Source organism: Struthio camelus, chromosome 1 (assembly GCF_040807025.1).
Source record: "Struthio camelus isolate bStrCam1 chromosome 1, bStrCam1.hap1, whole genome shotgun sequence".
NCBI lineage: Eukaryota > Metazoa > Chordata > Aves > Struthioniformes > Struthionidae > Struthio > Struthio camelus.
The window spans coordinates 102,050,351-102,073,867 of NC_090942.1; the positions used below are offsets into that span (position 1 = coordinate 102,050,351).

General features: G+C 37.2%; 1 protein-coding gene across 4 annotated transcripts in view; it reads left to right on the forward strand.

Moving 5' to 3' along the window:
• NECTIN3 (nectin cell adhesion molecule 3) overlaps positions 1 to 23,517 on the forward strand; it is a 72,055-nt gene that overhangs the window by 36,298 nt on the left and 12,240 nt on the right. For 3 of the 4 annotated variants that reach the window (XM_068908327.1, XM_068908348.1, XM_068908336.1), the window contains 4 exons: positions 5,939 to 6,235; positions 8,281 to 8,398; positions 11,029 to 11,180; positions 20,493 to 23,392. In XM_068908327.1, the coding sequence (XP_068764428.1) occupies positions 5,939 to 6,235; positions 8,281 to 8,398; positions 11,029 to 11,180; positions 20,493 to 21,085 (1,160 nt within the window). In that variant the 3' untranslated portion in view covers positions 21,086 to 23,392. Of the gene's footprint in view, positions 1 to 5,938; positions 6,236 to 8,280; positions 8,399 to 11,028; positions 11,181 to 20,492; positions 23,393 to 23,517 lie in introns of those variants that run through there. The other variant, XM_068908339.1, reaches the window with a different exon arrangement.

The window sequence follows — 23,517 nt, forward strand, 5'->3', positions numbered from 1 at the left end:
TGAGTATTTCCATACGTGATTCAGCTTGACTGCTACTCTCTTACTATGCTAGATGTGTTAGCATGGATATTGATAAGGCAGATCTTATTCCAGCGCATGCTAGCTGTTACAAATATCAAGCAGGATTTAGCCTTTAAAGAAAATGAGCTGCTCAGATAAGGTTGACAGAGGTAAATGTAGGTCTGTCAGCCTGAATAAATCCCAGACACACTAATGTAGGAATTCTTACTGTAAAACTAAAGGAAGATGCATGTCAGACAGTATGGAAAATGAATTGTCAGGCAGTTTTGATGAAGTAGTTGTGTTTGAAAAGTATTGGTGGTTGAAATGTACACATGCTTTTGAGGTACTGTGCAGTACCCTGGGCAAAAAAGAGTTTCAGGTAGATAGCACGTACCGCAGTCAGTTAAATTAGTGAACTGACTGATATAGGGGGGAAAAAAAGAAGTGAATAAAAGAGTGACTTTAGTGGGTTAGATAAATCTTATTACGCAGATATATAAGGTCATGATTTTGAGGGAGAAAGACAAACTAAAAAGTAGAAATTCTCTTTTTGAAAGAAGTTATTCAAGTATGTCTGCTGTGACGAAGAAAGGACTGACAAGTCCCAGTGTCATGCTGTGGCGGGAGAACTAGTGAATTTAATAGTGAATGGCAATAATACTGTTTATGCTGTAATCATGCTAGTTCTATCCAGAATTCCTGTGCACAGTGGTAAAGAAAAAAAGAACAGAAGCAGTTGGAAAAGGTTTATGAAATACTTGAAACCTGAAATAGAAGAAGCTTTTTGAGACCCAGGGACTTAACACAAACTCGAGGGTCTGTCTTTTCTGGATAGTTTGTTGTCTTTCTGTAAAGAAGTGTAAAGACTTGGACAACAAGTGGTCTCTGACAGTCTGTGTGAGCATAAGGGAAAGCGGGAGTAAGGGAGCTCATTAGGTAGTGAAATAGTGGTCAGGAATCAGTAAATGGATGTGTAAGTTAGGTGAGACTTTTCCAAAGCAGGTAGCTGCAAGATCAGCTCCCTTACTTCAGCCACCACTTCTTCATACAACTCAAAGGTAACTAATGCTATGAAGTTGCTTCAGGCTTGCATGACTGTTCTTCTCCTAAGGTGTACAAACAAGACGTCCCATGTGCACTGACCGTTTGATAGCCTATACCCATTAATCTCTACTGCATTAATTATTTAAAAAAAAAAGTTGCCACTGCCCTTTCTCTTGCATTGTGGGAGCAGGTCCCTTCTGCTTTTCATCTTTGTAGGATTTGTTTTCTTCTTCCACGGTCTAAACTTTGCCCCCGCCCCCATCTTTTTCAGTTGATCTAAACAGAGCATGTTTCTACTGAGTGGCTGAAGCAGCTTCTCTAACACTTAGGGAAGTTGTGCTCCCCCTCATCTCTCATGCTCCTCTCCATGCCCCTCCCAAGAGCAATAGAAGTCTATAGCACACACTTCCAGTATGATTCCATTAGTCTCACAGCACACTTAATGGTCCCAGTGACTAAAGAGGGCTGCTACAAGAGTCTATATGTGTAGTTATGCTTTCAAAAGAAGCTTAGGGTAATCTTTGTTCTGAGTCGAAAAAGTAAGAAGCAACTTCAGGAGATGCCATTATATCCTTGAACCCGAGGATTCATTTATGTGGTGTTTTACTGATAGATTGACAACTCAAAAGGCTGTAGAATGAGTAGCTGGATTCCTGTTTTTGTTTCAGTTGCTGGAACAAAGTAACCCTGAAAGAAAAATAGCTCTGATGTAGGTAACCCAACAGAAGTTGCTTTGCACCTTGGTCAGTAATATGTGGCTCTTTGATCATCCTGATCGGTGGTTTGTAGTCCAAGATTCATGACTCACAGGAAGATGTGATAGTGGAGATGTGAAGCATAACTTAAATTGAAGCATAGAAACACTTTGGACCTGGAATAAGTACACCTTATAAATAAGGCTTTGAATAGTTGAACTTTGTCTTTCACAGAAACCTAAGACTAAGAACTACTCAATCTGCTGAGGCTGTCCAGTCTCACCGATTTCAAATGACACTTGAGACAGTAAAATAACCTTCAGAGAAGTTAAGGTTGCTTTTTAAATGAGCCTACATCCTGTTCTCTGGCTAGTATAATTTAGTGATATTTGAAGGCAAATCTTCTAACAAGCTCAATAAATGAGGCAGCATATTGAATAGTCTGCTTTGGGTCTGGAGGTCTCGGCTACCTAAGTTCAGAGCTCATGTTAACTTATGTATGCCCTCAGGAAGGGGTTGAGGAGGAGTTCTGGAGGTGTCTACTCAATTTAATTTTGAGGAAAATTCAAAGGAATAGATTATACGGAACTGCTGTATTTCCAGCTGGAAAGATTTGAGTCTAAAAGTTCTGACTTGAAAAGCTAGTGATAGCTGCTAGACGATTGATTTCACTGTGTTGGAGGTCCTGTAGCAACAGGATTGCTTTCTTCAGGAATGCAAATCTGGTTTTGGGGTAACTTCACAAATGGATATCTTTATGCTTGTAAGACACTAAATGTAACTTTGAGTGTTTACCTCCATTTCAGTAATACTGAAGATACAGAGCCTCTACAGAGGCTATTGAAAGGTTACTAGTAGTGATTTAGGGGGAATGAGGGGGTAATGTTTAGGTTAAATCAGTCATCAAATTGTGGGTCAGGTAACAAAGCTATAAATGTCAAGTTCTACATGATAGGTTTGAAATTTTTTTCAAACAATAAAATACTTACTATTTACATCAGGTGCTATATGCATCAGTTAAAAGAACCTATGCTTTGTTGTAAGTTTTAGCAATTGGTAGTGTTGGAGAGCAGGGAGTCAAACTTTAAAAGAAGTTCTGCTGTGAATATTTCAGATCTAGAAGACTGAATATAGGACTTTGCAAAATAAATAAAAACACTGTTAGGTTTACTTAATGTTAGGGTCACTTACAAACTGCAGAGGGTAGGCAATCATTCTCTATTCAGGGAAAGTGGAAAGTAATGCTGCCCACCTCACCCCCAAACAAACTTTCATTTGGCAGTGAGGTGTGTACTTTAAGCACTTGGTATAGTTTGGGCATAGAATAGAAAACAATTTTTTTTATGGGCCTATGCATTTAGTATATGCCTCTCCTTTTGGTGGTGTTGAAGAAATAAAAAAGCAAATACTGAGTAGTGTTAATGTATAACAGAAAGCAATCAGACAGATTCTGGCACTGGATTCACTCATCCAGTTACCAGGAAGTAGTTGTTACCCAGTTCTCTCCCGAAGTATTGCTGCTTAGAGAAGTACCTTGCCAGCAGTTGTGAACTCTGTTCTATTTCATTATGAGATACGTGGGTCATCTTCAAGCTTTCTAAAAGAAAAGCTGTAAGCTATACCTCTACTTCAAAAAGCAACTCCTACGGGATATTGAAAAGTATGCAAGTGCAAAAGTTGCCTTGGGTTTGTAATTAGTGAGGGCTGGCCCATTAATGTGGGTTCTAAAACAGCGTGTTATGTAGTTATGGCTTCACTTTGGAGGACTTTGATAGCCTAATTGCATCAGAAGACAAGGATTTCTGTGATAGTTCAGTATGCTCCTGGGGAAATCTGTGTTCTAGTATTGATAACAAGTGGGCCATTCTAGAAAGCAAAATTTTAGTTTGTATCAGAACCAGCAAATGATCTCTCTGACTTAAGCTGTAACTGATGAAGGGACTCTTACAGGGCTGAAACTGACTTGATAAATAGAAAGCAATTTTTTTAAAAGCTTTTCTGACTGCTACTCTCAACAGTAGACTTCAACATCAGGAACTCAAATGTCTTTTAGATATTGTGCTCTTTAAGCCTTTAAACTTTTGGGTGAGGAATGGGTGTATAAAGAAGTTGGGTTCTTCCAGTGGAGGCTTTTTTGAGTCTTTGGTATGGTATTGAGATCACATTTTTGACCTCTGTAGAGGTTAGTAGAGAGATCTTGCAGTTTAAATTCATTCATAGCTGTCATTTCTAATGCTGTAGAGAAGGAGCATGCCCCTCTGCCTAACTTTTGGCTTTTCTCCAGGCTTGGCCTTAGATAATTTTCTTAAATGCCTTGATGCCTTTTTTGCAGTCAAAAATTAATAAAATAGTAGGAAAAATACAATATTAGGACATCTAGAAATTAGTTCTTCCACAGCATACAGTATTGCAAGTACTATCCTCTGGCCTGATGCCTAAAAAAATTAAGTACCTTGTTGAAGAGGTGGGGGGGGGGTTCCCCCCTCTTCCCCCCTCTTCCCCCCTCTTCCAACATTAATGAACATTTAACCACTGCTGTAGTTAAGGTGGTTGACCCATCTCTGAATATTACTGGCAAACTAATAATACTCATAAAATATAGTAATCTCTATGCATAAACTGTTGACGAGCCTTCTGTGATAAACTTTTGTCTACTACAGATGCATCTGCTAGTAGTAGTTAGTAAAAAGAAGGCTTTTTCTAAGATATGCTGGGTTTTTTTGTTTACTGTGTGACTTTCTGAAGTACTTAGTTCAAAAATATTCTTTATCCTTGCTGCTTTGTCACTTTTGTATTGATCCTGGTGCCCCTCTGCCCCCAGTCAATTGTGGAAGCTACTTGGTGAAAATAGCTGGGTGAACAGATGACATTTCTATAGCTATATGATAGCTTGAAGCTAGAAGAAGAAAGAGAGCCTATGCAGCATCCCCTTCAAAAGAAAAGCTATAATGACTTAAATGACTGGGTTTTTTGTCTTCTGGCTACCACATCAGTTATATAATCTTGTACTTCTTTTCCAGCTAGCTAACAAAGAGTATGAGCAGTGAAAGGATGAGGGTTAGAAAACTTGGTTAGAAGCAGTAGGTTTTTTAATTGGAAATCACATAGGATTCAGGTGCAAAGACATTAGAAAACCAGCTTTCATTTAATTCTGCTAACTTGGTACAGTGGAGATGATGAGAGGCAGCATCCTTTGAAGGCAAAGTGTAATTTTTCTGATCAGATATCGTAAAAAAGACAGCTAGTAATGATCTGAATCTAAGATGTATGTATTGACTGGTGGTGGCCTTGAATACCTAAAGGTTGTGCTTGCTTCAAAACTAGAAGACCTTTTGTAAAATAAGGTTGACAAAATATTTTCAGCTCTTCCTTGGACTTACCACACAAATACAATATCATTGACTATATAACAGTTAGTGATCTTAATGCATTTGTACCTAACTTTGTCCCTAAGCATGTCATAGATGTGTTAAGGCTAACTTTCACTAACTTGCGTTGAGCCATGAAGCACATACTGACTTAGGAAACTACACTGAAGTGCTACAAACAGACACAGAAGCTGCATTAGAATGTTAAGTGCAACATAGGTGAAAATGTTGAGAGAGTTTGCATGCATGTGTATACATACGCATACATACACATAGGCTTTTTTACAGGTTAGTAAGTAATTCCTAGTATTCCAGCTTTCAGCTTGGAATCAGTTCGTATTGCTGCACTGACTAGCTAAAGCTTAAACTCTTAACATCCACTGTTAGCTTTGAAATGTCACAAACTGATAATATAGATGAATGCTTTAAGTGTAACGCTTAAAGTGCAGCAGAATCCAAGGCCTTTTTTAAATAACATTATAGTTTCAACCTAGCATCTTAAGCTGTCTATGTCCGACGCTGCAACTGGAGCACTGTAGTTGCTGTTTTGAACCTAACCGCTTGGGAATTCTCTGATGCATTGAATGTGGTGAATGAACAACATTAAGCTTTAAGGAGTGGGTGAAGGGGAAGGGTGTTAGCAGGCCGAAGAATTATACGGCTATCACCCTTGATCTATAACTTGATCTTATTTCTGGGATATCCGATTAGCGTGGGCTTTTGCAGATGGATTAATCTTGTTCAACTGTTTTACATAGCAGCAGTTTTGAGGATATAGAATCTTTCCTGTTTAAATATACTTTTCTTTTTTCCCCTCCTCTCCAATAGTTGAGCCTGTTGTGAGCTTAATGAAAGGACCGCATCCTCTGATAGATGGTGCAAATCAGACAATAGCAGCCATTTGTACAGCAGCCACTGGAAAACCTGCTGCAGAGATTGACTGGGAAGGAGGTCTTGGTGAGATGCAATCCAGCTCTACTTCCTTTCCAAATGAAACTGTGACAGTTGTGAGTCAGTATGCTATAGTTCCGACACGATTTGCAAGAGGAAGACTTATAACTTGTATTGTGAGACACCCAGCTTTGGAAAAGGAGATAAGATATTCTCAAGTGTTGGACATACAGTGTAAGTATTCTGTAAAGTACCTACTACTCAATACACATCTTAACCACGCTCTTTATCGGGTATGCCCTTTGTGGAAATGAGATGACCACATACTGCTTCAGGGGAAAGAAAGGAAAATGAAACTGTATAGAAAAGCATGTAGTAGATCAGCCAGGAGTAGAACCAAGGGACTGTGCATTTAAAAATTATAATACAATTATGATCTAATTTCAGAGCCAGAATACTCTTAAGCTATTACCTTTTGTTTTAGAAATTCTCATGGGTAAACTTCTCATTCATATTTAATTTTGAAAGTTTACAGATGAAATAACAAATTTAGCTGATCTGTAAACTGTTTAGTGCTTTAATGTCAGCTGATGTTCATTCGAAACAATTTCAGCAGTATTAGAGGAATTCTAATGGAGATTCATGTTTATGAGATGTCAACTTGAAAATGTCTTATGAGGGATAGTAAGTTATTTTTCACATTATTCACTAAGGTTTTCCCACTCTAATTTGCATAAGGAAATGAGGATATACTATATAAAATGCTAATTTGTGGTATTGAGCATCCAGTTGCTCATTTAATTCAAACCTCTGCTGTTACTCCAGCAAGTTTGTTTCTTTAAAGAGTGCATGAATACAGGTCAGATGACTTATCACTCCACTTAGCTGAAAGAGGCTAAGACAAATAAGCTTTAGGCATATGTGATCCATTTTTCGTTAAACAATGCATATGGGACCAAAACGAACCATTTTCAAGTGCTTCCTTTGATACCCTTCTCAGCAGTGTGCTGCTTTGCAGTGTTTTGAATCTTAGAAGTTTGTCAATTTGATTAAAATAATGGAAATAATCAGGTTTATGCTTTCTAATCATTACATTATTATTATTATCTGACTAAAATCTCCTGTGGCTTTTTGTTCTGTTTGGTGAAGCTTTGTTTAGTTCATGAGAGCTCCCACTTGGAAACGAGACAACCTTTAGTGTTGTATTTCACCTTCCTCCATTTTTGGAGGTGACTGATGCTGTTGAGGACTTGAGACAACTTCCTTGTGTTAGAATTTTAATCCATAGAAGATGAGTAATTTAAACTTCTAAAGCATGAGTACATGGTTATTGCATTGGGTGCACAACTGTATTTTTCTTAGCACAACTGAGAAATCACATGGATGAAAGAGTTGATTTGTACTGTCCTGTTTTGTAAGATGTTACAGCAAATTTCTAGACTGAAGCACGATTGGTTCAAGAGTACAAATGGTTGTTCCCGCTGTTGCCTTAAAGAGTGAATAAAAGAATGAAGTTTTACCTTTAAAGTGAAAAGAGGGGAGCAAGTTAATCTTACCTCAGCACTAGTTCCAGATGAGTTTGAGAACTTGCCACATAGCTGTGTAGTAAGAAACAGAGCAGCAAATGAGAAGCAGAGGTTTTATGTCCAAGTCTTGGTTCTCAAGTCTTCTGTCATTCTTTCCTTAAGCTTACAGCTTTTGCTGCAACTCTTACTACTCCTCTGCTGTAATTCTGAGTCTCACTGGCTTTTTTGTGTTCTGTGGTTTCCGAATATTTCAGCCAGGTTTCTCCTGCATATCTGAAGTAGTTGTCTTTTCAGATCCATGGCAACAGAGCCCCACTTGATAATACCAATGGATAACTGTCCTTAACATTTTCAACCAGTGTTTCTGACCTTTTTGATCTCCTAATTACCTGGCTTCTCAAAACACTATTTCTGATCCTCTGCTACATCTTATTAGTGAGAAATAGCTCTAACTTGCCTTTCCCTACTTTGAAGGGCATTAAACCAGTTCTCCTCTTCTGAAGGCCTTTCATTTTCCCAAAATGCAGTATGCTTGCCACTGAAAACACGTAGTGGGATATTGACGTCGTTTAAAGTAACTTACTGTTCCTGATCTAATCTACTGCTGTATGTTATGCTGTAGCTAAGAACTGTATTTTGTTTTGTGTTGCTTTTAAAAATGAAACAAAAAAAAGCCTCCTGTGCCATCAAGATGACTGTTATAGTCTGTTTAAAAAAGAAAAAGTGATTGATAGGTAAATCTTTTTTTGGTAGATGCCCCAGAAGTTTCAGTAACTGGCTATGATGGGAACTGGTTCATTGGAAGAGAAAACGTTCAGCTCAGATGTAATGCTGATGCAAATCCATTGCCAATGGAGTTCATGTGGACCAGGTAAATATTTATAAAAAGGGACTTGCTGCTTGATTATGGCACTGTAAATGGTATCTCTTTGTTTACAGAATACCTGATTTGAAAACAGGGAGTGTATGACCTGTATTGGGTGGTGATGGTGTGACCCAGACTCTTACAAGGAGAAAGATGCAAGAGTATGTGTATGTATGAATATGGGTGGGTAGGTAACTTGTAAGTTTACAAGCCTGAACACTTTGTCATTACTTTTAGGATAAAATTAATCCAGTAGGGATCCAACTGTTAGTTCTTCAGTTCTGTTTTATTGTTACTTAAAAGTTGATTGTAAACACTTGAAAAGACTGTTTGTTATTTGCTTTCTAAGATCTGGACTCTAAAGTTGAGATGGTAAATGCTGCTTACTGAATTAAGGAATCTGTCAGGTTTTTTCAAGAGTGCTCAAGTAGTTGCCAAGACAGATAAATGCAGTGTTTTGCTTAGTGATGCAAACTGTAGTTTGAATGTATGGGGGGATGAGGAGGAAATAGGAGAAAAGGACGTATTTCTTAACAGCTGCATGTCATGAATACATGGACTGGATGGCCTTATTTTGGCCAGACTTACTGCTTTGCTTTTGCAGTTATTGATATGTTTCAGGCAAGAGACAGAGGGAGACAATAAAAGTGAACATAGATCCACAGTCTGTTTTGTGAAGGAAAAAAATGAAATAAGCAGCTGCTTAAAAATTATTTTGATGCTAGTTGAAATCAAGGAAATAACTTTCATAAGGATAGCATAAATATATATGTAGTGATGTTGCAGTGCTGCTGTCAATAAAATCACAAGGAGTATTTACTGATCTGAAGCTGTATTCTATTTCCTTCCTTTTCAATGGCAGCTTTGAAGATGGTAACTTAATTTTGTAGAATAAAACTAGTGTACCTTTTAGCTTTACTAAGCAACAGCAAAGCCTATCCAAACAGCTGTACTACAGCTCAGAGAAGACCATTTGGGGGCTGCACAAGAAAGGTAGTTTAAGCAACAAACTACCTCTATTGAACTTGCTTGGTATCTTACTCATTTCAGACTATAATAGCATCTTAGAACTGTCAGCCCCAAACTTCTTTGTTCCTTGGAAGCAAGGGTGGCATCATACTTGCTAGCATTAAAAAACTTTTGTAATAAATAATATACAAAAATACTGGTTTTATGTGTAAAACATCTCATGTTAGAGAGCTTAAACTAATTGATTATTTTGTAATATTCCGTAAACATGTACTCTAAAATATCAGAATACTTGATTTGGATCACTGATATTAACTTTATATGGCAGAAGCAACTCTGGGCAATGACTGTCAGCAAAATAACTGGAGCCTTTAAATGCAGTTAGATCATTGGCTTTGGGATGAGGATTTATGGAAGAATATTTGTTAGAAGCTTTACATGTAAACAGCACAGGTTGTTCATAGCACTAGCACCTGCTTCAAATAGGAATGTCTTCCAGAGCCTGCACTGGTTGGAGTTCATGTGTTGTTGTTCACTGTTAAGCATTCTTTCTATTTAAGTACAAGCATTCTTTCTATTTAAGTACATGGCTTAGTGTCATGAGTGCCTTTTTACTTTCAGTATTACTTATGAAATCATACTTGTTACATGCTTCTGAGACACTGAGATCAGGTTACCAAATATTTGAGTTAATACCTCTTAGCTGTTCTGATAAGGGCAAAATAGGATGCAATAAAGCAGTAGACTTATGAAATTACGTAAGTGTCTAATGGGGAGTAAGATGCATAAGAGCCTAAGCTAAAATAAAGTTGTTTCTCAAACGAATGAGTTTAGGACTGAAGAGTGATTTAACAAAACTTTGAAGCTGAAGTCATATAAATGAGTGAAACTGGAGTCTGCATTTATGTATGTGATAACACGCATGCATGCATACACACACATACCCTACTGAGTACATAGTTTAGTGTTTGGCAGCTCTGTTAAAATAGTCCTGATGCCTCCATCCTTTCCTGTCTCTCTGTTGTGCTTGCACAGTTCTGCAATCACATGTAGAATGCCTCAGGGAAATGATACGTTTGGAAAAGTCATGTGGTTGGAAACAACTTTTTTACTAAATATTTCCCTGAATGTATTTCTAAGCAGCAAATTCAGTTATATTCCCATGCATATGGGAAAATGATGCAGGATGAAAAGGGGTGGGTTGAGAGGGAAGAAACTGCTTGAACTCTTCCCGAGAAATGCTGGTGCAACTGCCCAGTAAACGAAGCTTGTACTGGCAAAAACGTTCTTTATCGTGATGCCTCAACTGGCTAGATAACCATTACAGTGGTATAAAGACATCCTACATTGGCTGTTAGTTTGTAAAGCTTGAGTTGGATGGTTCCTTCAAGTTCTTTTGAGAAGATGTTTTCTTAGTATTTTTAGGAGTGTTTATTTTTAAGTATCTCACGAGTGCTAGCCAATTTTGCATTGAAGTTGTGTACCAAACCTCCTAACGTGAAGGGCTAAACGTTCAAGTAGATATTGAAAATATTCAGTCAAGGTCCACTGAGAATATCAATATTAAGTTCAGCAAAACTTCAATCTCTGGATTACTGCAAATATTTTCTATTAGATACATTTAGATTTTAAAGATTCACGCTTAAAATATATCCGTTTTATTGTAGATTGGATGGACAATGGCCTGAAGGATTGCTATCGGTCAACAATACTCTGCAGTTCAGCAGCCCATTGACTTACAACTACACTGGGACTTATATCTGTAGGGTGACTAATTCCCTTGGTCAGAGAAGTGATCAGAAGACTATCTACATATTAGGTAAGTCTTAGGTAAAGACAATATGTTAACTCAAACTTTTTTGTCAATAACTGAATAAACAAACTGAAGAGCTGCTTGACATACTAAATATTGAAACATATTAATTGTGTTAAAAGGAATTAAAAGTACCAAGTTGAGAGCTACAGTGAAACTTGGGATTAAATTGACTCTTCATTAAGAGCAATGTGCAGTGGAAGTTCTCGGGCAGACCTGAAGTTTTTCTCTAGTGCTACTCATATTACTTCCTCTTGGTAGGTGAACGCTTAGTTTTTTTCCAGTGTTAACCTGTATTTTGGCAAGACATACCAACTGCAATTTGTGATAAGTTGAAAAACAGACCTTACTGAGAGGGGAGCAGCCAGATACAGAAAAGTCAAAGATGCTCTGCTTCAAGGTTGTTAGGGTTACATTGGCATGCTGGCATTCAAAAGCTAGTTATTTGTTGCTGCCTTCTCTCAGGATGGAAGTATACATCATAAAGCTATCTCATGTAGAACTCTCACTTGCTCATCTACTCGGTGTACATGGCAGATTTGTCTGTTTAGTGTTACTGCTGCTGGTAAACTTCCTCATGTCTATTTAGCCTAATACACTTTATTTTACTGTGGCAACTTCTTTGTAAGGATGTTAAAAGTTCACTCAGAGCACTGTGACTTAATAGGGTATATGTGGGTAGAACTGTACAAGTGCAAAAAGGTTTCTGTGAGTGGTTAACTACACTGATAATACCTAGCTTGATTGAAAAGTGCTAATATATTATCAGCTTTTAAGGGAAACCAATACAGAGATGAAAACACACAACACAATGAAGTTTTAATTGATGGTGTTCTTCGATAAGTTCTTGACATAAGCTATTCCACAGTGTGAAATAAGCATCAGAGTGCATGTTGACTACCTGTTTCCACTCATGTGTCTTGTAAGTAATTTCTTAGTATGAGTATAGAAACTAAATGTGAGCACTTAAGGTTGAGAAGAGAATGAAAACTTAGGACTGAAGTAAAGGTACAGAATGTTTGAAGCTGCATGTATCGATTCATATTTGTTAACAGCAGTTTTGGAGCAAGAGGTAGTGTTTCAGACCATCAGACTGACGTAACTATGCTGTGAGCCATTCTGAAAATCAGTAGGTTCTAGTTAACTGTCTAGCTAATTGGCTAGTTAACTGGAAACGTATAAATACTTTGAGACAGTGGAACTAGTTGTAAATGGAACTTGCAAATTAAATTTTTAGCTTTTAAGACTACTGCCATTGATCGTGAAAGTCGCATCTGTGAGAAGTCACTCTAAATATCTGCTTCCAATAATTCCTGTGTGTATAAGAAGTCATGACTGTTTTAACAGCCTTAACAATTAATGCTTCTTGCAAAGCAATAGTCGTTTAAGTAACATAAAGATTAAAAACACGTCATTAAATACAATGAAATATCCCCCTGGAATGTAGCATTCAAAGTCACTTAAATTCTACTGTTGCTTTCTCTGAATACAGCTCTGTCCTCAGCCCTGTTTTTCTACCTATAAGGGGAAGGGCATTTTCTGAAGTCTATCACTTTACAAGTTGACACTTCTGTGAATATGATCCGCAAGTAGAACTCATGCTTTTCCCCACAGTTGTCATGCATGAAAATGTAAGTCTTATTTAAATATTAGTTGCAGCCTTTCTTAACATACTAAAATGAGCTTAGTATGAGTTCTTACATGACATTTCCAGAAAAGGATGAAGGTTTATGTGCATTGTTTAGGGGGTGGGGGGGATACAACACCTGTACCATTATCAAAAAAAAAAAAATATTAAGGCCCTTTTCCTAGAACTCTAAGAGTAACCTTTCAGTGTGCTGACTAGCTCTTCGAATAACTGAAAAGCCCTTCATGATGCAGGACTGTGGTAAATAAGTATGAAATAGCAGGAAACATCCATTTTTTTGAATAATCATTTAGATTGTCCTACGGAAGAAAGGAACATAGACTGCTGTCAAGAGTACAAAAGCAAGATTGTAAAGTACTAAACTTTGTTAGCTTATTCACCACCTTAACACTGAAACTGACTGAGCAGGTAGTATTCATTTAGTAAGGATGAGCATTGGACTGCTGTAGGTTGTGGTGTAATCATTTAATTAGCTTTTTTCTTACCTTAGCAGCTATTTTCCACTGTATAAAACCTGGCAAAAACATAAAATTCAACCTGGAAGCTAGCAGACAAGCTATATGATCACACCCTCTTGCAAATATTAGTTATGAAGCTGTCAAAGAAGACTTATGAAGTTAGTCTTTCTGAACAGTCATGGTGCTGGTAGTTGTGAAGCTACTTGACTGCTCTAAAGAAGTAAGCAGCTATTAAGCTGAAATGTGTTGGAGGACTGGATTGTATTCTGAGGAGGGGGGAAAAAAGCATTTGGTCCTAACACGCATTATTTAAAAAAAAAAAATTCGCACACACAACTTGTTATTTTAATAAATTATGTTGTACTCCTGACACTTCATCTTAATACTCTTACAGTGGTATAGGGAATTGTGAGAAGTAGTTGACATGGATTAAATGATAAATTCATCAAGCTTTAGTTACCAGAAATAATGTCTTTGAATGGGCAAGGAAATACTAAAATGGTATTTGAAGGCCGAGGCGTTTTTAAAGCTGCTTTTAAGGCACAAGTACCTTCACACTTTTTCTGTTCAGAGATGTAAATTTAGGAAATTTTCTCTTTATAATTATCCAGCAAAAGCAGGTCATGCTTCTTGATCACAAGAATCAGATGTGATCCATTTTTGTTGGAAGTTCCTGGTTTAGTCCCACAGCAACAGGATTTTCAAAACAAGCTATCATCTTGGTATGTTAAACACTTGATTTCGTAACGTGGATTTATTACTTAAGAAATTGAACTTTACTTTCTTGGCTCTGTGCTCCTACGCCTTCATACTGCTTACTGTCGCTTCCTCCCTTTCCATTTGCAAGGAGAGATGATCTGAGACTTGCGTTCAGATAGGAATGCATTTACCTCCTCTATCATCTTCTCAAATGACTGCTTTTGGAAGAGACTGTTTATTTGCTGACAGTAAAGCCAGCCTCTGTTAGCCAGTGATCCCAGGAGTACTAGAAAGATCAGATTTCTAAACGCAGAATCCTTTGAGTTGGGCCACCTTTTCATAAGGTGGGTGTTGTCAGGGTTAACCGAGTGGAGGTTTTTTATTGCTTTTAATGTTGCTTATGTGTAAAGCTCACTGGAGAGAGCATTGTGAATGCAGACATACTTGTGTTCTATCACAATATATTTAGATGGCTGTTGAGGAGCGCTTTTTTTTTCTGCTGAATAGAATGTCCTGAGACCCTCTTTAACTGTTAACTTGTGTGCTGCTGTTATGCAGCCTTTGAACTTTAACATTATTTCTGAATACTCTTTGCAAGCTTGAGATCATGTTCGTGGTAACAGTGAATCTTCTTGTGTCCCACAGAAATGTCAAAATGCTCTACTTGGTGCAGGGAAACTATCCCAGGTTGGAATTACAACAAGCTGTCAAAATGAGCCCGTAACTTTGAAAGATATGGTCCGTTGCTTCAGGCTGATCTCAGTCTTCCTGTCTATTCATGCTGTCAAATTGGGGCCAGAGGCTGTGAGTGGGGAAACAACCTGAAGATGATCATAAGGAAAATATTTTTCCTTAAAGCGAGTGTGGAGCCTACACACACAAGATGCTTTTGAGGAGGTTTGTGGGGAGGGTTACACAGCATCCTTACCTACTTCCTGACTTGAGGATGTGAATGGTTGGAGAAACAATAACTTTCTAAGCCATTAGACATACTTTAGACACTTGGAAAGTCTTTTATGAAAAGACTGCTTTTGGTGCTGTGACAGTTTCAATGCAGAAAAACTTCTGTTGTAAGAAACGGCTATTTTTTGTCTTGACCAGCTACATGGAAAAGTGTTGTCAACCACTTTGTTGTGGGTACTTAACACTATCTAAGAGCAACTTAGCAGCAATAACAGCAGATTAAGAAGTAGAGATAAGTATACCTGTGTGTACGCACTCGATCTCCTCTCTTTAAAATTAGAATTGCAGAAAATCAGATCTTGTTATTTGTGCAGAGCCAACTGACTTTTGAATTGTAAATATGATGGCTGCTCATTTTGCAGACTGCTAAGAAAGTGGTGTGAGAGTTGAAGTATTGTTTTTCCTTCAACAAAAAATTCTTGAGGTGATCACAAACGTGTTTCATATAGCTATTGGACTGAGATTCTCATTGTCGTGGCTGTAGCTTTCTGACTGTTATCTGCTAGCGTTCAACAAAACAAGAATTTTGCTGTGGAAGGCATGGAATTCATAGTGCAAACTTACGTCCGAAGCTATTCACTGTAATTGGAGCTTTTGAAAGCTGTCAGTCTTCTAATCGAATTCCTATAAACATCACTGCTACGTGTGAAAGACAGATCACTAATCTCAGTCTACCTACGGTGGGGGAGTGGAAGGGTGAGAGGGGGAACCACTCCTGTTGATCCCAGAGATGATCGCCTCAGATGACTGACAGCAAAAATCTCAAGAGGATGGCTATTGCAACTGTTTTTTCTCAGGTCTCAGTCCTGTTGCTTTTTTGAATACATGATTGTTGATGCTCTTCACTGGTTCTTGCCTGTGTTGCAGAATAAGACTGTAATAGCAATGTGATCTGTTTACTAATGAGGAACTAATTTGGAGTCTGAAGCAGAACAAATAACTTTTCCAGTTCTCTTTCAACCTCCTCCTAAAGAAGTGTTATGGTGCATCCCACCTCAGATTAAATGGCCTGATTAAGACTGAAGATGCTTCAGCTGTGTTCTGTCTGGTTGTAATGAAATTCAAGTTCACCACTACAGAGATGCATTGCTCGGGCTGCAGTTTTACTTTTTTTAGCAAAACATGCAGTGATACAAGTTTGAAAATCTAGCCTTGGTAATTAATTGAAAGGAGTCAACCAATAGCAAAGTTGTATTGTGCCCTTCCCCTATTTTTGTAGGCTTCTACAAAAGGGTTGAGGGGAAAGTGCTGCTTTTTGTTGTTACTTTTTGGAGGGGGAAGGCAAGGACGTAATTCCTTTCAGACCACCGAGGTTTCATCTAGGGCATATGAGGAGCTCTCTACAAAGCACTAACAATGATCAGAAGAGCCATCTGCAATGTGTGATGGTATTTCTGTGTTGCAATATATAGATTAGTGAGTGGTGGTGCATTTGTGGATACTCAGGCCTATCTGAGGTTAGCAACTTGGTTTAGGATTAATTCTGTGTGATTGTGGAGAACTCCTAATTTGTGTGTCTGGGATGTGGAAAGGGGTCTATAGTTCATCTTTTCCCTCCTTCCCCTCCCCCCAAAAAAAGCTAAATCACCATTAGAAATTGGCAAAGTCGAACGTTGTTTAATGACATGGCATTGGATAGGAAGTGGTGATGGCCTATAGCTGATTTCTAACTCTATTGCCAAAGAGATCATGTTTACTGTACTTTGGCTTGCTCCAGTGGCCTTTGAAATGGACTTTTCTGAAGGGTGTTTCAGGGTGCATCCTGAATAAGAACCTACAGTTTAATGGAATTTGGTACTCTTTTTCTGATGATCACAATAGGTGTGATCTCATTTTTAGGTCCTGTGGTTAAGTCTTAAATATTCTATTTTGAGGAATATGGTCTTTAAGGATGGTCACTTTAATCTGGAAAGGGTACTTGAGGATGACCTGATCTCTCTGACCTGAGAATTTTAAGTCATAATTCTTTCAGTAAGGAGGAAGGTGCCGAATGTAATTGACCACTTAAGTCTTTCCTGCCAAATGTAACTGAGGAGTTTATGGATTGTGATTTGGAGTGACGTATGGGGTTTGAGTTTTGTTTGTTATATGGGGGGAGCTAGACTTCATCCTGTTTTTTGGAAGCAAACAGCCTTTGACTATCAGTATTAATGCCTGGCAACTAGGCCAAAGTACCTTTCCCTCCAAGACTTCATTTCTGTAATGCCGAAAGTGATAACTTTATCTGAAGGAGATGTGTGCCAGTGTTTAGGATTTTCTTCCTTACAGAAATGGTCACTTCGCTCCTAAAAGATTGCAGATTGGGCTAAATCTAGAATGGTTTGTATATTAAATTCACTCCATTCTCTTTACTCAAGTGGTGGATTATATATAATGGTATGCTTGTTGTTCTCAAGGCTTAACAGAAGTTGTCTGAAGATGTTGGTCTGGTACTAAGGATTGCCCATATGTGTCTCTGACTCTTCAGCTTCTATCTGGATCAAGAAGAGTCATTTAAGAGAAGCATAAAATTATCAGACCCAAGTAGGGCAAAGCTCCTATTGAGAGCTGATACTGGCTTTCATAGGAAATGTCTGGAAAATATATACTAGAGGGGAAGCTAAGCATACTGAATAAGGACCTTGGTGCTTTTTTGAGTGGGTGTTAGAGCTTCACTTGAGGCAAAAAGAAAATCTTGCTTTATTGGTTTTAAAAAAAAAAAAAAAAAAAAGTCCAGCTTTCCAAAGCCAGTCCTTAGTAGTTTATTTTTTTTATGTATGGTAGCTGGGTGAGTTTATTGCTTTTGCTTCCTTCTAGTTTCTTCATTTATAAGTCTGTCTTATTTTAATGACGATGGTAGGTATGTAATACTACCAGAACCTTTTTATGGGTATTAACTTGTCCTTATCTTTTGGGAGTAAATTTCATAAGAATTTGACTGGTGCCTGGAACACAGTTAAGAGCAAAATAAAAATAAAGGCACACTTAATTACCTAAACATGAAATTTGTCAGAGTTTCTGTAGCTGTCAGCTCTGTGGCCTGCCTGGATCCTTGAGTATATTATAAGCTTGTGCTACTGCGTGAACTGCCACATCAGCAACATAACTTTTGAAATTTTACTAAGATTCCTGGTCTTAATTGTTTCCACTGTTATTTATTCTTTGGGAAACTTGCTTAGTGCAGGAAGTGGGAAAAGTCTAGTTTTCCTTTCAAAAAGCTCTGGGTAACTTCACAGATTCTTAGTAGTAATTGATCTTTTATGCTCTGTAAACACTGCAAAGCTGATCTTTAATATTGTCATTCTGCAACAATAAGTAGTATTGACACAGATGAACAGTAGAAGTATTTGTTGTTACGTAGACTAGGAATACATATAAATGAACCCTGAGTTTAAATTACATTTGAGGTGAATTTAAGATTAATATGTTAACTAGTGCTTGAAGATAATTCAGCTAGACAACCTGACACCTGAAGGACGAAAGAAAATGTTTTAAACAAAATGTTTCTAAAAAATAGCGTTTTAATTAAGGTATTACGGATAGAGTATAATTGCCACTGTCTTTATTTTTACATAGGTGATGGCTAAATTTTCCAGGAAGCAAGTGCTACATACTTGAGTGAATTTTTAAAATATAGAGGATGATACCTAACACCTCAGTATTAGAGGAGAATAGATGAATCACAAAGCCAGTTACTTTAAATAGAACAAAACTGGATATAATTATTTCTGGTCCTGTCTGAAATTGTGTACAAAGCCAACAAATCTTGTATCCTGAAGCAAATGTATTTTCAAGGAAGAGAGGTTTGAGTTTAACTTATTTACCTATGGATTTGTAGGATGTGGGAACCCTGGTAGATTTGGATTCATAAATCTCTACATCTCTGTTAAAGTGTGAAACTCATCACTTTAGGTCTATTTTTACTAAAATCATAATCTGAATTCCTTTTGTTCATTTTGATTATGCATCTTGTTCAGTTTCCTATCCTCTGTAGAATTAATATCATTTATGTGTAGATACCTAACAAATCACCACTTCTTTTACATGGTCAGGTCATATAATTATGCTTTGAAAAATCTATACAAAGCTTCACTTATGGCAGGTTTGCAAGTGTTGCATTCAGCAGTGAGGTGCACTTTGAAGTATGATTTGTATTGGTCATGACAAATGTGGCAATTCTGTCTGGTATGAGAGAACTGAGTAACTATCTCTCAATAGTAAGATTAAAAAGTATGTTTATGAACTTTCAAACTTAAGATTTGTCAAATAACTGGAAGTTTGACCAATCTCTAGTTCTATTATTTTTTGTGTTGGTAAATTTATGTGCCTCTGTAACATGATAGTAAGAGTTCCATAAAACTTGCTTACGTTCATTTAACTCGATAATAACATGGTGTAGTGAACTAGTTGGCTGCCCATGTAATATTCTCTCTAAAAGATACAAGCTACAGTAACATGTTTCGAGCTTTACTGGTTTTAAAACTGCCTTGCGTTGGGCAAGGCAAAATAAGATTCTTTAATTTTTTTTATTCAATGCGACACTAATGTAGAAACTGGTGTTGTATGTAACACTACAGTCTGGAATAGTTTCGAGAATCTTTCCCATTGTCATCAGCCCATTGCTTGCCATCCTTGTCTTAAATGCAGCTGTATAAATCTCCAGTTGATGTAAAGAACACAGGGAAGAAACTGACCGCTGGAGAAGCCCAGTAGCTGGCAATCTCTTGTTTACTTGTATAGCCTGATGTGAAATTGGTTGATGTTGTACTGTATTGGGGAGTGAATATGGAAATTTTTTTTTTTGCACATGAGGAATCAAATTACTTTCAGGAGGAATGCAGGATGGCATTTTTACTTTAAATGTTTCAGGTTTTTTATTGATTAAAATCTTGAAGACTCCTTACTCAAGTATAAATAGTGTTATTCTGAAATTAAATTAATACATGCCATTTTTAATTATGCTTCCTTCACTATTCGCAACCTGAAGCGGTGTAAGTTGTTCTAATGCAACAAATATTTTTGGAGAGAATAGCTTGAAATCAGTAGTTCATGTGCTGCTGACTTAGCACACAGTTTATAGTTTTTCATTCTTAGTGCCTGAACAATTTCTGAAGAGGGGATTTGATGATAAATAACTTATTGTGCGGCGTAATCAACTTGATCCAGTATTTCTAACTGCTGACTGGAAAGCTATGGGGCTTTTTTTTGTAATTGATTGTGTTCTCCCATGGGTGAGGTAAATGTAAATGTCGACTTCTGAGCAGAAAAGCTCTATCTCCTTACTGTGAGAAGCACAAGATGATGACTTAAACATGATTTCTCCCCCATACTACAAAGGAGGCGCCTTATCCTGCTGTGCAGCATAGCTCTAAAATGCACTGAAGCGGGTTCAAAGCCTGTGCAAAAATGTAAGAGGCTCATTTTGTAGTACCATGAACTTGAGAATGAAAAACTATTCTTGTAGAACGTATATCCATCAACTTGGCTTTCTTATAAACCCTTAACTGATTTAGCTTGCATTGACATTCTGTGCCTTTTCTGTCTTGTCTACTTCTTTGCTCTTTCCATTAGATCCTCCTACTACTACCACTCGACTGCCCACGGTTCCCTGGCATCCTTCGACTGATGGCATCACAGGTTTAGCAACAGAACCTAGAATAATAAATATCCCAACATCAACCTTGCCAGCAATACAGGAAGACACTTGGGGTACCGTCATCGGTAGTGCGGTGGGGGGGGCCCTCTTCCTCATACTTGTCAGTGTTCTGGTTGGAATTATCTGCTATAGGAGAAGACGGACGTTCCGTGGTGACTACTTTGCTAAGAACTACATTCCACCATCAGATATGCAAAAAGAGTCTCAAATAGATGTTCTTCAGTCAGATGATGTGGATTCTTATCCTGACAGTATAAAAAAAGAAATAAAACATCCAATGAACAGCCTAATATCTAAAGATTATTTAGAAGACCCTGAAAAACCAGAGTGGAACAATATAGACAATATTAACAGGTACCAGGAACGTTATGAAAGACCAATGGATTATTATGAAGGTGGAACATTGGGAATGAAATATATGGGTGGTGAATGTTATGATGACAATGAAGAAGACTTTGTTTCTCACATAGATGGCTCGGTAATATCCCGGAGGGAGTGGTATGTGTAGTAACCACTGAAAACTATACTTGTACCTACAATTCACTTCATTGGCTGGTCACTTTCAGATTGTTTATACTTACACGTGAGGAGGAATAAACTTTTTGAATTTTTTTCAAGCTTTTTATATTGTGACTTGAGAAATGGAAATGTTGAATCTGGGAAAATGTATTTGAGCTGCTTTAATTTTTTTTTAAATTTTTTTCTCCCAATGCTGTACTACTGTTCAAGATTTGAATTTTAATGCAGAGTGCTTATATTGGTCTATGTCAGAGGTAACAAAGGCTAAATTAAAGTTACCATTCAAACTTGATTAAGAATAAGAAGTGGCTTTCTTGGCTTTCTGATTGAAAAAGAAGTTTACCTAAGACAATGATCAAGTATAATCTTTTGGGGCATTTAATTTGCAGATCTAACATCTGTAATGCAGAACAGTAAGTGAGTTACTGAAATCTGACACCATCGGTGACAAATACAATGCTTCTGTATAGCAACTACTCTACCAATTAAAATAAGTTTCAGCAGAATCAAAACTTTATTTTTTAGATTTTCTGCACAAAAATGAATACCTCTTATCATTTTAATGAGCCTTCTTGTAACTATGTACTTAAAAGTCATTGCACTGAAAATAAGTTATCTATGAACAAGACTCTGAGGAGTAACTGTGTGAACAGGTCAAAGGCTTGTCTTTTGAGTAAGATGAAAAAATATTTTTTATAGTCTTTGATTTCTAAAAGCTTATGCTAACGTGTGTATACATACATACAAGTGAGGTATTTTGTTAGGTCTGTGTTAGGCATGATGTCAAAACTCATTACTGAATACAAGACTCTCTTTGCAAGTACATGTAATAGTTTTAAAGACCCGTTAATGAGGCTTTGTGGGAATCCTAACTGTGAATATGAAAGCTGGAGAACTGAACACAGCTAGGAAGAAAACTCCAATGGATTTCTGAGTTGGAGAAGCGAGCAAGCTTGCATATTTTCCAGGATGCCAATAACACTGCAAGCCTGTGAAGAGGTGTTATAATGTTTACTAGAGATTTTATGACCAGTAGTTAAAATGGCAGTTTTGCACTACTTCTGGATAACAAGTTTGAAAAGTTACAATGCTTGCTTCAAAGAGGGTGACTAGAACTTCAGGTTACTGGTAAAAAAAGTGGACGTTGCGTTGCCACTTCATGTAGTAAAAACATACTATGCAACAGTGCAACTACCGGATATATGAAACAAAAGTCTAGATATACCATGCAGTCTCTGTACCGCAGTGGATTTGTTTTTCCCTGCAGATAATACAACTGATTTAACAATAGGTGCTTGTTGTTTAAAATGATATCATATGTGGGACATCTGTTTTGTGATCTGTAGTAGTTCTACTTTGTATTGAGCAAGTTCAGCAAACTAATTCTGCTGATTTATGTGGAGAGGAATTGAAATGAAATAACTCTAGATGAATTGCGGTACAATGATAAATTCAGAATTAGAAAGATCAGTTCTTTTGAAGTGCCGTTTTTAAATGTCTAGCTGGAAAAATAAAGTTTATAAGGCTATTAGTATTTGAAACCTGAAAAGGGAAAACTGCCCATTACATTTAAAGTGAAATGGACTGCATAATTATGGCTGCTTCATGAGTATTCATGCTGGAAGTTCTTTTCTATCCTCATGGTATTTGGTAGCTTTACAGCATTTAGAGCTTGACAAAAATAGTTATTGAGTGTTGTAGACAATACACTGTGATCGCATATGACTGCATGTCTTCAAAAAAAAAAAAAAAATTAAGACAACAGCTTTATTTGAAATTCAAATGAAAAAACTTCCCTAAACAACTAAAGTTCATATTTGGATTAGCTGAGCACTGGTACATGATTGACCAAAGTCTCAAGTACAATAGCAAATGATATTCTATGTATCAGTAGTTTGAGTGCAAATTCAAAGAAAGGAGTTGAGTTTCTTGTAGAAGGTTCTGATCCAAATTATTTCTGAAATAAAAGGGATCATGCCTCTTAAAACAAACAAACAAAAAATACTTGATATATCATCTTTAAAAGATGGTCCTACTCGGAAATAAACGTAACCGTAAACCTGTTCTCCACATGAGATATCTTGCTTGTGTCTCTGTGGATTTTTGAGGGTTTTTTGTTCAAAAAAATATTTAACTACTATTGGTGGAGAATTTGAGATGTTTTTGGAGTTGGAGTTGATAATAGGCATAGGGCTTACAAGTGTTGCGATGTTTTGTACGTTATATCTGCTGTAAAAAGAATTGATTGTAAGTACAAATGGCTGTTGTGTGAATAAACTTTTGTTATATTCTCCAATGTAGGTAGTGTTCAAAAATGTTTGAAAGATATATTCACAAAAGTGAAGGTGAACAGGTATAACAAAATCAAAAGTTGGGTAAAAGCAGCTAAAGAAATTAAACCCCTAGGACCGGCTCTTTTTA